We start from the raw sequence: 13,947 nt of genomic DNA, 5'->3' as shown, positions 1-13,947 counted from the left end.
AGGATGCTGTGCTCTGAAAACCAGGTTGGCCGCCTACGGGCATCTGCAAATACAAAGGGCTTCAGAGGCATTTGGGCCTCAAATTGAGGCCTTGTACCTCCACATGGGATGTGACCTCAGCCCTTTGCTGCACCTCTGTAAATGAAGTGGCACAGGAATACTGGCCTTGCCTGTCGTTGCCAGGATTAACTGAATAGTGCATTGGCTGCCCTCGAGCTTAGGTGTTGAATACATGGTGATTTACATACCAGGCCCTATTCGTGGGCCTCCTGATCCAGCAGTTCCCTTGGCTCTGCCCCTGTCGTCAGCTGCCCCTAGGATAACTCTGAGCCCTAGCCACTTCTCTGGTAGATTTCCCTATTCCCCCACTATAATCACACCTGAATAAGGCAACTCAAACCTTTCAGAGATGTGTCCTGAACCTCTTGTTTTCTGAAACACCTGTCTGGTGGTTGTGAGACTTAAGGCCAGCGTCCCCAAGAGACTTTTTCTCTTTCTCCTAGTAAACCTAGACTCATCTTCTGTCACCTTCAACTCTACTCAAATTGTGTTCTTTCAACCCAGACCTCTGACCCTGCTTTTTCCTTCTGCCATTTCATCCTCACTCCGGCTTCCTTTCCTAAATCCATACATCTCTGTTGGCCTTCCTAGCCCTGGGCCAAGTTCCTTCCTCTTTCCTCAGTTTTTACCCCTTTCCTTCATTCTCCCATCCAACTTTCAGTCCTTCCTTTCTCACGCCCCAGTTAGCAGCATCTCAGAATTCGAAAGGTTTATGACTCATCTATTAATTGTATTCCATTTACTTATTCAGTTCTATACCTATCTTACCTATGTATGGAAGAACAGCTGGTAGCCAAGGTGGCACCAAGAATCCTAGCAGCTCTCACTTGACGTATCCGTAGTAGTCAGCAATTTCCATTTCGTTTTCCCTCTCGGTGAAAAATTGCAGCTTCCCCGAAGAGGTGTATCTGGCAGCATTCTCCCGTTGTTGCTGAGCCCGCCTCTTCATGGCCTCTCGCTCTGGCCTCTGCTCTTGTTCGATGGGCTTTGACATGACTGGCTCAGGCACGTTGGGTTCCCTCCACGGAACTCGTTGCTTGCTGAAGTCTTGGAGTAGAAATTGGGTTTGGAGCTTGGGTGGGGACTGGCGCTTATTCACAGCAGGGGGAACAGGCTCCCGCTGGAGAGAAGCGCCCGATGAAGTTTTGTAGGGTGCAGGCCTAGGAGCAGCAGCAGACTGAGGGACACGAGGCTGGGTATGGTTGGTCCAAGCCGGTTGGCTTGGGTTGGTCCCAGTTGGCTGAGCTGGTTTGGCGGGACCTGGCAAAGAGGCAGGAGCTGGCTGGGCTGAATTGACTGCAGCAGGTTGAGCTGAGTCAGTAGAACCGGGCTGGGCACGGTAAGCCCCAGCAGGCCGACGTGAGGCCAGAGACTGTGGCCTCCGAGGAGCGGGTCGAGCTTGAGGCTTGTCCCAGGCAGAAAAAGGCAGAGGTATCAACTTGACCTTCCCAGGAGGAGGCCGCTCATACTGGGATGGAGCTGGACACTCTGTTTCAGCACTGCTGTCTGGTTTCTGGGCTTGGACTTGCGTTTTCTCAGGACTCTTACCCTCACGTGGGGTATGCCGCCATGGCTGGATAGCTGGGGGTGGCTGGGGGTCTTTGGGGTTGCTTGAATTTCCCAAGAGCCGACAGGAAGAGAGCCCAGTTTTCGTCTCATTCTTCTTCCCCAGCGCATGAAGAACCTTCACAGACTCCAGCATGCGCACGCCAAGGGAGGTTCGAGGCTTTCGAAGGCTCTGTTGGAGAAGCTCAGTTTGGTGTTCCTTTCGCTTCGTGTTGGGGATTGCTGGCTTCTCTTCTGCCTTGACTTTGTTCCCTGACTGCTTGTTCTCTTCAGCCTTGTTTCTTCCTCTGGTCCTTTTGGTCTTTTCCTGCCCGTGGCTCTTAGTTTTGCTGATCTTTCTGGATGCAGCTTTCTGAGGTTTGCCTTGAGAGTGCTTGGCCGTGTTCACAGGAGCCCTGTCACTGACTGCAGCATGGCATATAACCACTTCTCCCCCTAACAGGCACTCTGGATTCTTTGGCTGGATTTTGGCCTTGGGAGCACCACTGATAGGCTCAGAGGCTTTCTGTTTGTTCTTCCTGGGTTGATCAGAGGGAACCTTTATGACACTTGGCTTTTCCTGCACCTGATTCACCTTAATGGCTCTGGTGTCTTTAGCTTTGATCACGTTGGGACCTTGGGATTGATCAAGATCTTTCAAAGGATTAAAGAGCTGGGGAAGGTGAATACCCTCCGCCAGTGTAGTAATGTCTGCAAGACCACTGCTAGGTTCAGTCCCATTTTCAAGTGTCCCTAGGTCCTGACGACTCCGGCTGTTCTCTCCCAGATCAGCATTTTCAGAACCAGGCTGCTCCTCTTGGCTGAGGGGATCGGTGCAGGCCAGCGGCTGGCGAATATCAGGGATTCCTGAAGGGAGTAGTGGAGGATCTTGGTTTTCTATTGGGATCTGGTAGGCATCCAGAGGCTTTGAAAGCTTGGTTTTGATATCATCCACGTTCTTACTCTCGATTTGTCCCTGGCTTGGAGCTGGAGGCAGGGCCAGGAGACGCCTGGCACTCTGGACCGGAGCTGTCACTGAAATGTCCCCAAGTTCAGATGGTGGGTTACTCTCAAGTATGTGGCTGTTTCTGCTACTGCAGGACTTGGGGAGTTCTTGAGTTTGTGTCACACAAAACGTCTGGCTTGGAGGTTGCAATCCCAGGGAATTTTTCATCACCAGGGAAGTCTCCATCACTACAAAGGGATCAAGGGAGAAGTCAGTCCCTGGTAAGCGAGATGCTCCCCCTAAACACCAACACAGCAGTCGTGTACCTTTCAAGGGGTTCAGGGGCAAGATGGGCAAGGCATTTCTACTAACTCTTCTTAAGGATCATGGACAGTGCCCTATGCTACGAGGTAAGCGGTGACTGTTGTAATTCTTCCTGGCGATCCTTTCATGTCACTGATTCTCGGCTTTCTTTGTACTTCATAGGACTGTTGTAAGTCCAATACAAAATGAGTCTTATTTTTAAAAACCTGAAATGTTTTACAAAGCCTAGCATTCTCATATAGGGTCCTTTCAATTCTCCCCACTTTCCCGAGAGGCTAAGAACACTTCACACCATGAACTAGGAGAGGGGGTAGAGCCCTTTCTGATGAAATATATCAACAAAGACAGAGTCTTAGCCTGCTTGCTCTCTGGACAGGATCTCGGACCACAAGGTCTTAAATCCTGGTATAAATTAAGGAAGTGAGGACAGTTCCACTGGCACTCTCATAACAAGAGTTCTGAAACACCTTCCAAAGAGACTATAGCAGTAGATGAGGGAAGGGAGTGCTACAGTGTGGTAGTACAGGGGGAATGATCGGCTACAGCAGTGAAAAACGTGGTACCTATTGGTGTGCTCTCGGGGTTCTTGTACATGTAGCATAGATGACCTCTACGGTGGCCCTCCCACCTTCCCACCTGCATTAGGTGTTCTTTTTTTTGAAATTTATGTCTTAGATTCCGTATATATGTGCTAGCATACTGTATTTGGTTCTCTCTTTCTGACTTAGTTCACTCTGTATGACAGACTCTAACTCCATCCACCTCATTACAAATACCTCCATTTCATTTCTTTTTATGGCTGAGTAATATTCCATTGTATATATGTGCCACATCTTCTTTATCCATTCATCTGTCGATGGACATCTAGGTTGCTTCCATGTCCTGGCTATTGTAAATAGAGCTGCAATGAACATTTTGGTACATGACTCTTTTTGAACTATGGTTTTCTCAGGGTATATGCCCAGTAGTGGGATTGCTGGATCGTATGGTAGCTCTATTTGTAGTTTTTTAAGGAACCTCCATACTGTTCTCCATAGTGGCTGTATCAATTTACATTCCCACCAACAGTGCAAGAGTGTTCCGTTTTCTCCACACCCTCTCCAGCATTTATTGTTTCTAGATTTTTTGATGATGGCCATTCTGACCAGTGTGAGATGATATCTCATTGTAGTTTTGATTTGCATTTCTCTAATGATTAATGATGTTGAGCATTCTTTCATGTGTCTGTAGGCCATCTGTATATCTTCCTTGGAGAAATGTCTATTTAGGTCTTCTACCCATTTTTGTATTGGGTTGTTCGGTTTTTTGTTATTGAGCTGCATGAGCTGCTTGTAAATCTTGGAGATTAATCCTTTGTCAGTTGCTTCATTTGCAAATATTTTCTCCCATTCTGAGGGTTGTCTTTTGGTCTTGTTTATGGTTTCCTTTGCTGTGCAAAAGCTTTTAAGTTTCATTAGGTCCCATTTGTTTATTTGTGTTCTTATTTCCATTTCTCTGGGAGCTGGGTCAAAAAGAATCTTGCTGTGATGTATGTCATAGAGTGTTCTGCCTATGTTTTCCTCTAAGAGTTTGATAGTGTCTGCCCTTACACTTAGGTCTTTAATCCATTTTGAGTTTATTTTTGTGCATGGTGTCAGGGAGTGTTCTAATTTCATACTTTTACATGTATCTGTCCAATTTTCCCAGCACCACTTATTGAAGAGGCTGTCTTTTCTCCACTGTATATGCTTGCCTCCTTTATCAAAGATAAGGTGACCATATGTGCGTGGGTTTATCTCTGGGCTTTCTATCCTGTTCCATTGATCAATCTTTCTGTTTTTGTGCCGGTACCAAACTGTCTTGATTACTGTAGCTTTGTAATATAGTCTGAAGTCAGGGAGCCTGATTCCCCCAGCTCCATTTTTCGTTCTCAAGATTGCTTTGGCTATTCGGGGTCTTTTGTGTTTCCATACAAATTGTGAAATTTTTTGTTCTAGTTCTGTGAAAAATGCCAGTGGTAGTTTGATGGGGATTGCATTGAATCTGTAGATTGCTTTGGGTAGTATAGTCATTTTCACAATGTTGATTCTTCCAATCCAGGAACATGGTATATCTTTCCATCTATTTGTATCATCTTTAATTTCTTTCATCAGTGTCTTATAATTTTCTGCATACAGGTCTTTTGTCTCCTTAGGTAGGTTTATTCCTAGATATTTTATTCTTTTTGTTGCAATGGTAAACGGGAGTGTTTTCTTAATTTCACTTTCAGATTTTTCGTCATTAGTGTATAGAAATGCAAGAGATTTCTGTGCATTAATTTTGTATCCTGCTACTTTACCAAATTCATTGATTAGCTCTAGGAGTTTTCTGGTAGCATCTTTAGGATTCTCTATGTATAGTATCATGTCATCTGCAAACAGTGACAGCTTTACTTCTTCTTTTCCGATTTGGATTCCTTTTATTTCTTTTTCTTCTCTGATTGCTGTGGCTAACACTTCCAGAACTATGTTGAATAATAGTGGTGAGAGTGGGCAACCTTGTCTTGTTCCTGATCTTAGTGGAAATGGTTTCAGTTTTTCACCATTGAGGACGATGTTGGCTGTGGGTTTGTCATATATGGCCTTTATTATGTTGAGGAAAGTTCCCTCTATGCCTACTTTCTGCAGGGCTTTTATCATAAATGGGTGTTGAATTTTGTCAAAAGCTTTCTCTGCATCTATTGAGATGATCATATGGTTTTTCTCCTTCAATTTGTTAATATGGTGTATCACATTGATTGATTTACGTATATTGAAGAATCCTTGCATTCCTGGGATAAACCCCACTTGATCATGGTGTATGATCCTTTTAATGTGCTGTTGGATTCTGTTTGCGAATTTGTATTTTGTTGAGGATTTTTGCATCTATGTTCATCATTAGGTCTTCTTCTATCTATGTTCATCATTAGGTCTTCTTTTTTAAAAAAAATTTATGTTTATTTATTTATTGTTTGAACTTATTTATTTTATGTATTTATTTTTTTGGCTGCACTGGGTCTTCATTGCTGTGCACGGGCTTTCTCTAGTTGCGGTAGTGGGGGCTACTCTTGGTTGCGGTGTGCGGGCTTCTCATTGCGGTAGCTTCTCTTGTTGTGGAGCATGGGCTCTAGGCGCGTGGGCTTCAGTAGTTGCGGCTCACGGGCTCTAGAATGCAGGCTCAGTAGTTGTGGCACATGGGCTTAGTTGCTCCACGGCATGTGAGATCTTCCCAGACCAGGGCTCGAACCCGTGTCCCCTGCATTGGCACGCGGATTCTTAACCACTGCGCCACCAGGGAAGCCCTAGTTGTTCTTATATAGAGTCTGAAAACAGAGAGCACTGAGCAAAGGTAGTGGATATTAAAGGCTCAGGATCTAAATTCTACCTGTCTCTACACCCCTTCCCAGCTGTCGATTTGACCCCGTTTTTGAATGCCGACCTCATTCTTCAACTTTCTCTGCCGTTTGTATACTCACCTTGAAAACTTGTTTCTGTGATGCGTTGAGCAGACACAGGGTGGCAGATTGCAGAGGTGGAAGCTGGTGGTCGGATATTTGTGGGCTGAATCTCCTTCAGTCCCATTCCCATTTCTGGTTGCACAGAGGCCCTACTTCCTGTGTATGACGCAGAGCCATAGGATTGCGGGCAGGAGCCAAGTTCTCCATACAGTAAAGACCCCCGTGTGCCTTGGTTATAGTGATATACCTGGCTTCCTTCCTGGTAGGGAAGTGACAGGCGGCTATGCCCCTGATTTGGAATCTGCGATGGTGTTCCCTGAGCAAGGCTGGCAGAAAGCGATGGATATAGAGGGACCATGTTATTGGCGTCTGAAGTTTTATCATACTGGGCTGCCATAAACATGGAGGAAGCAGCTGTGTGCCGGTCCGTGAGTGCCAGAGTAAAGTCTCCGAGTGAAGAAGAATTCTTTTCAGTGCTTCCTGTGATGTCCCACTCAAGAACACCTGGATAGGAAGCAGCTGAAGTGGAGATCTGGCTGTGGTCAGTAACTCCAGATAACATAGTCGTGCTAGAATGTTGGTAAAGGTAGGCACTACCCATGAGTGTCTGGAAAGGGGTACCGGTAGCCGATGCCGAACTGACGGCAGGGGCAGAGACTCTGGAGAAGTTGCAGACACTTGGTGTTAGGGAAGTTGCATTGCTCACCACAGGAAGAGAATGCTGCAGAGAATTTAGAGTTCCAAGTAGAGATGGATGTTGGAAATTTTCTGGAAGAACAAGAGGGTCATGAAAAACTCAGGGAGGTTGAGAAATTCTCACTACGTTTGAGGAACAGCATTATCTGAAGGTTCTTGCTATCAGGACACCTCTACTATCGCTGCTTCCTGAGAAACCCAAAATCAGACAGTTAATGATGGCTGTAAGGACTGAGCAGTTTTCCACTCTTCTGTATTAACTGCCTGTGCTCCCGTCTTTGGGCACAGACGGGCAGAAGAGCCAAGTGGTATGGTTCAGACATTGTTCTCTAGGCTGGAAGCAACCTTCTCCCTGCCCTGTCTTTCCCTTCAGCCTGCACTCGTATTGACTTGTATGCTATTTCCTAGACTGGAAGCATTTTAGAACTAGGAGGCCCTTAGAGAACTTCGATTTTCTCAGTCTCATTTCATGAGTAAGGAAACTGAGGCTCAGAGAGGTCGGGTTGACTTGTTCACGTTCTCTCATTATGTTAGTATCATTACCAGGTTTCAGAACCTAAGTATCCTGACTTCCTTGCCAGGACGCCACTCTGAGCATGATACTGCCAGAAAGCAGGAGAAACAGAACTTATAATATAGGCATTTTTTTTTTGTCCATTAGAAAACAGTACGGCTGTTAACCATTGTCGTCTTCAGTGTCTCCCTTTGCTTGTGCAGTTCCCACGCTATTACCTAGAGTTGACGTATAGCTCAGTCCAGCTGGTGAATTGAAAGAGTCATTTTTGCCCTCTTCAAGCCTGGTTTCTCATCCTACCTCAAAATGATTACCCGAAAGTGGATTTCTTAAGTGCTTTTGGAAAGAGAAAAGTTATCTGATTACTTCAGATTACTCATCTATAAAGTGGTTATAACACCACCACCAAGAATAATAGCAGTAATAATTAATAGATGAATACGCTGATCTATTGCGTATGATTTATATGGAGGAAGATACAATAAGTTCTAGAAAGACAAAGAAAAATCATGACAAACATATTACGTAACGAAAAAGAAATCCATAGATATTAATGAAAACTGGGGTATGTGGCAAGTATCGAAGCCTAATGAATTTACTAACAAATGACATTCTGTACCATCCATGCAATATTATGAAAGTGAATTTTGCCCACTCTATTTTAGTGAATACTATTAACCAAAAAACACGATGGAGGTGACAGAGGTGAATGCATTCCTAGCCAATGCATACGGACAGAGAAGGTATATCAGTAAAAAATGCATAACAAGCAACAGAATGCAATAAATGTGAATGTATAGGTAGCCACCACATATATAGACAAGTGTATTTCAATGAAAACCGGTACGAAGCAGACAGCAAAATAAGAAGTGTAAAAGAGTTTCATTATTGTGCTCATTCATAGTTTTACCCAGCAAGTAACAGGTATTAAGCCTAGGAGAAACATATATTTCAATGAATATAGCTTATATAATAAGCAGAAAGGAAGCTTAAAAAGTATCAAGAAGGTTTTTGGATTTATCCTAGAACTTAGATTAGAATCATCTTCAACATCCAAGAAGATGGCATCCCAAAACCTCAAAAAACCATCATCCCTAGAATCCAATTAAAAAAGATTTTCAAATGTAAGAAAATCCAGAGGACTCCACAATTTTGTTTTCGACAAACGTGGATGTTTGTTTGTTTTTTTCTTTGGCCGCGCCGCGTGGCCCTGGCCGTGAAAGCACCGAGTCCTAAGCACTGGACCGCCAGGGAATTCCCTAAGTGGGGAATTAGAGATGTGGGGCTTGACTTTTTCTTCTTCTTCTTCGGTAGCTAAGATCTACAAGCGAACGACGGCTGTCGATCAACGTGCTCTCTGTGTTAGGAAGGAAATAACTGTAAAAATGAAAAGCAACCTTGCCTTAGAACCTACATATCACACAAAGGAAAATAGTCCTTCTGATTCAATTTAGAAGATATCACTTAAAATGTTTAATTGGTAAAATGTCTCCCTAGTTTAAAACTTAGAAAGAAGAAAACACTGAAAAGCAGCCCCCTAGATAACCACTTTGGTTGCTTGTTTATAGGAGGCATCAGTTCTAAAACGTATTTCTAAAATGTTTATATTCAAAACTGTCAAGTGCCAACTGTATTCAGAGAGGCAATAAAAGAAAGAAAACGGAGTATGACTTTTCTGATAAGCTGCCTTTCCTGGTGATCCCCTGTTCTGGCCTTACTTTCCTTCTTAGTCTGTTAATGTAAGGATTTGCTACCATCAACTTTGTTTTGCCCTGCTCTGAGCAGGTTTCCCTCTGTGCTGTTTCTGCTTTAATTGAAAATCTTTGGTTCCCATCAGCACTCCACGGCAAACTCCGTTTTTCTTGAGAGCTCCTCTATGCTTTCCCTCTTCATTCTTATATTTTTTCCCATCTCTTGGTTCCTGTTGGCCTGTGCTAATGAAAACAATCCTAAACTTCCTTACGTTTTGACTCTGTGCCTCCCTATATAGCCCAGTACTCTCCATCCTCTCTCCCTATTCTCTCTTTTCAACTAGTCGAAATCCTAGTGGAGGGGGAGACCATTAGAGATGAAACATCTTGGTATATATTGCTAGTTTTCTCTGTCCCCTGGCTTTTCTGTGTTTCTGTTGAAACCCTCTTGAGAAGTCTCTGATTTCATTTTCTCCGTGGGTACCCTTTAAGGCTCAATACTGGAAAAGAAGGGGATCAGAGTGATCAACCCAATGTGGTATCCTAACGTAACAGGTAAGGAAAGCAACAGGCTTTGTGAGACAGCCAGTGATTTGTCCAAAGTCACACAGATAGTAAACGTCAAAGTCAAAACTGAAATTAGGTCTCCAGACTTGTAGTTCAATACTTTCCCTCATCATTCCATGCTATTTTGAATCTCCTACTCAATTTAGGGGCAAAAGAAATCGAACGCAAAACTTTCCAAAGTTTCTTTTCTTACCTGACATGGTCAGAGAAGAGGAAACATCAACTGCAGGTACAAGGGCTGAGGAGACAACACTAGAGGATTGTCTGAGTGGCTGCAGCTGAACGGCGCACGTGTCCAGTACAGAGGTCACTGGTTACTGGTCCAAACAGCTCCACGGAAAGCCCAAGCAAGACTCGACCAAGTGGTAGTAGGTTTGGTAGGAGAGTGATGTCACAAAGCAGGCAGTTGGAAGGTATGAGATAGCCAATAGGGAGGTCCGATCCCCAACAGGAAGGCGGGCTTGGGTGAAGAGAGTGTAGGAGAGCTAAAACAACACCTAAATTTCTGAGCTCTGGGGAGGAAATCCTAGAAGACAGATTTACCTCCCCCAGGCTCTTCCATTAGGGAAATCATTGCAACATTTCTTACAGACGTTCATTAATATAATGAACTAAGAGTTACTTCTATTCTACAGAGTATTCTATTTTATGTATCATATACTTAGAGCTATATAGATGTTATTTCATTAATAATCCTGAGGAAGGAAAGAGCCATCTAGTGTGAACTATTACAGTTGTTCTGAAATCATATGTGTCTAATGAGTGAACTGATAGCAGCTTTCAAGGAGCAAAAGTAGGGATTAAGAAGCTCTTTTTGTAGCTTGGTTCAAGAGTAGGGTGAAGTTTCTTGAGTGTACCTTGTGGAGAATGTTGTGGTCCAAGGCTCTTCTCTTTTAGTTTCTTCTCCTTGACTCCTACCTTCCTTGGGCTGGGCTAGGCTGGGGGCCAGGTTGGACTTGCGACTTAACATTTCTCTTCCGCTTTCTTTTTTTTTTTTTTTTTTTTCTTCCATTATGGGCATTGCTCCTAGGACAAGCCTTGATCTTGCATTGGATGTTACTTCCTGTCAACTTCCAGCAGCAGGAGTCTTCTTTTCAGTGCTTGATGCTTCACGAAATAGACTCTGCCCGTTGGCAGCAAATACCAGAGAGCTAGAAGACAGAGCTGGTTGCAGACCTTTCCTCTTCCAGCCTTTGGTTGCAATTGTTTTGCCCATAATTTGCTAGCTCTAGTTCCTTGGGCCACACAGGTATCCTGCCATCCAGCTCTTGTTATATGTGAGAGACATTCTGAACACTGTCCCTTTTTCTTTGCACAGAAGTATATACAGTGTGGCAGTTACTGTAATCTCCTCCCCCTTGCAAAGAGCCACTCTAGAATCTTGGACCTCTAGGACTCTCTGTCTTGCATGCTTGGGTGCAAGGCCAAGCAAAATGAAGAGGAGAATAATTAGAGAAAGAGGGGGACGTTGGTGGAGAATTGGGAGCAGGTAAGGTGAAAGGGCACAGGAGAAAAGAGATGCATGTAGATTTTTTGGTTTCTGTGGGGAACAAGTTGACACACTTGGGCCTCATTTTGTATTAACAGAACAGAGAGTTATAGATCTAAGTAGCTAGATAGTGCAGCAACTGCCATGAAGTCTGTACACTGAAGAGAACAGTCTCACATCTAGTTTTCATTTTGTTTTATGTCATATTACCTTATTTATAGCATTCACTGGTATGTTTGTAGAGTACAGATGTTTTCGAATGCTCTGGTTTTGTCTACATGGTTATCTCCTTGTCCTATTTGTAAGGAATCCAACATTGTAAGACATATTGCATGTTTTTCTCTTGACGATTGTTGACCTTGAAGCGTCATGAACTAACCTGAGCTGTTGGATTTTGTGGAGAAACTTTAAAAAGGGTCTGTGAAAAAGGCACTGTGGTGAGTCGCATTATGCACCCGAGCGTAAGGAGCAGATATCTGCCACCAGCCCAACTTGGCCTGGATTGCCTCTGTTTTAGTTCCCCTGGTTAGTGCTTTTCTCCCTAACCACTCTTGTGACTGTGATAATGTGAGTAAGGGCTGAGTTGCTAATGATTTATGTGTGAGGTAAGCTGGTTTGAGGGAGGAAATCTATGGACCTAGTCATTTTTCCTTGGTGGTAAGCTTTCAGGGGTGCAGAGATTGATCTTCCTGGGGACTTTTCTGGTCCCAGGACGATATCGCATAGATGGGACCTCCCAAGACACACATTGAATCTTGAGGCCTGTTTTTCCTATTATGAGATATGAGTTTCTTCACTGATGGGGATGATGCTTATCTGAGAAGAAATTGTGAAAGGTGGTGTAGTGTAGAGGTGTGGCTTAAGCTTTTAGGTTTTCTTCAAGGTTTTTCCCCTAAGCTTCATACTTCAGACGGCCTACTTACATGATACTAGTATGTGATGTCCGGCTAACAACTTCCTAAATACCGGCAAGCCAGATCAGTGTCTCTTTTCTCTGTATTCCCATGGAAATCAAGGGTCCCATAGTTACTGCAGGTTAGGGTGGGTGGTGCGAGATTGGGGGAAGTGTGGTAAGACAAATTTTGGTATCAGTAAAATGTTTACATATTAAAATATTCAGTTCCAACATTCAATTCTATTTAGGCAAACCCTTAGTTGGGCTTTTCCTGGTTCCGAGCCTATGTAACTTATTTTCTCTCCCTAGTTCCAGCCATTTAACTTCAGCTTGCAGGCTCAGCATCATCTTAACCTCTAAAAGTATCTTACATGTAGGAGGAAGAATCTAAAGAGCTCTATTTCAACACTTAGGAACATCAAGCCCTACCCTGACCTTCAACCTTTATTCTTATAGTTAGGGTATTGTCGTGTCCCGTATACCCACTTGCTGCATTTTGAACCCATCAGGTTAACTGAGACATGTCTTGTTGTAACATACCCAGTTCATCTACCCCTGAGGCTCTCCTTAATTCTTCCCATTGTCACATTTTGATTTAATTCAATACTGGAATCCCTTGCATGGTACCTGAGGCCCTATCAGATACTGGTAGATTTTGTTAGTGTCAAATACTTAGCTGTCTGACTCTCCAAATATCCCTTGCTCCTATATTTTCCATCCCAGCCTACTACATACCCATTAAGGCATTGTTTTATCTCATGTTGGACCCCACTCCCATCCAGAGGCCTACTCTTTGCTAGTTGCCATACTTTCTGGAAACCCTGTTATGGCCAGGTCTGGATTTTTGTGTGTTCCCACCCAAAGCCTGTATCTTTTAGCCAGCTGGAACTATAAGACGAACATACGTTTTCTAGTTTCTGATAGATTTATGTCACAATTTGTACACTGTCATGTCTATAGGTATTTGTATCATTTGTACTTTTTGGCCATTCCATGCCTATTGGATATTTTTCATAAACTGCCAAAGAATATTTTATGATTTAGCACCAAATTGAATGTGCCTAATTTTAAGTTTGTAAACTATGTTGTGCTAACTTGTATCTTTTCTTTATCCAAATAGTAATTTACTAATATTGTCCCATTTTTAATTATGTGGAAGTTTTCAGAATTGTAAATACATGCTTGTGGATTTAAACTTGGTTAGACTATGATTGTCCCAGATATGTTAAAGCTAGTGATCTTTTTACTAATTCATTCATTCATTCATTCAATAATTCGGACCTTCCTGACTCAGTTTACCCAGCTCAAATTGTTGTGAAGATTACTAAGAGTGTATGTAAGATACTTTCAGAAATTAGAAACTAAAAAGTAAAACTAACAAAAAACATTTGTTATTATAAATAACAATGGAATTTAGTATGCTGTTATACCCTCAGACCTACTGTAGAACATGCTGTTCTTTGCTGTTTCACTTGTGGCAGGATTCATAGTTTTTCTAACAGGTACAGATCCCTATGCCTGATCCTGGGAGGAAATGTTATACTTGAGCTCCACTCTTATCTCTCTCAGGCATTTTTTGGTATTGTCTAAAATGTAAATACATACTGTGAACCTCCAGAATGATACCAGGCACATAATAGAAACCCAATAAATGTTTCACTGTGAGTGAAGTATAAGTTGATAGAATATTTTTGAAGGTTGATTAGGCAGATTAGACTGATTGAAAATCTTTCACTATTTTAAGTTTGCATTTCTTTCATTCCAGA

General features: G+C 43.1%; 1 protein-coding gene across 1 annotated transcript; it reads right to left on the bottom strand.

Moving 5' to 3' along the window:
- Window positions 1–883: 883 nt before the first annotated feature.
- On the bottom strand, window positions 884–11,734 carry C13H2orf78 (chromosome 13 C2orf78 homolog). Its single transcript, XM_036873807.1, has 5 exons — window positions 11,666–11,734; window positions 9,991–10,075; window positions 6,348–7,097; window positions 6,108–6,210; window positions 884–2,927 (listed from the first exon to the last, which is right to left on the bottom strand). The coding sequence occupies exons 1-5, from the start codon at window positions 11,732–11,734 to the stop codon at window positions 884–886; spliced, it is 3,051 nt and encodes a 1,016-aa protein (XP_036729702.1).
- Between the last annotated feature and the right edge of the window lie 2,213 nt (window positions 11,735–13,947).

This window comes from Balaenoptera musculus, chromosome 13, assembly GCF_009873245.2.
Source record: "Balaenoptera musculus isolate JJ_BM4_2016_0621 chromosome 13, mBalMus1.pri.v3, whole genome shotgun sequence".
Taxonomy (NCBI): domain Eukaryota; kingdom Metazoa; phylum Chordata; class Mammalia; order Artiodactyla; family Balaenopteridae; genus Balaenoptera; species Balaenoptera musculus.
The sequence above is the reverse complement of the archived record's forward strand: the minus strand, read 5'-3'. Positions and strand labels throughout refer to the sequence as shown.

Bases quoted from the DNA above. Each gene is read 5' to 3' on its own strand.
- C13H2orf78 (XM_036873807.1), bottom strand. From the start codon at position 11,734: ATGCGACTCACCACAGTGCCTTTTTCACAGACCCTTTTTAAAGTTTCT. The intron at 10,076-11,665 runs GTTAGTTCATGA...TGCGCCGTTCAG, and splicing joins CACAAAATCCAACAGCTCAG to CTGCAGCCACTCAGACAATC. The intron at 2,928-6,107 runs GGTCTGGGAAGA...ATGATCCTTAAG, and splicing joins GGGACACGGGTTCGAGCCCT to AAGAGTTAGTAGAAATGCCT.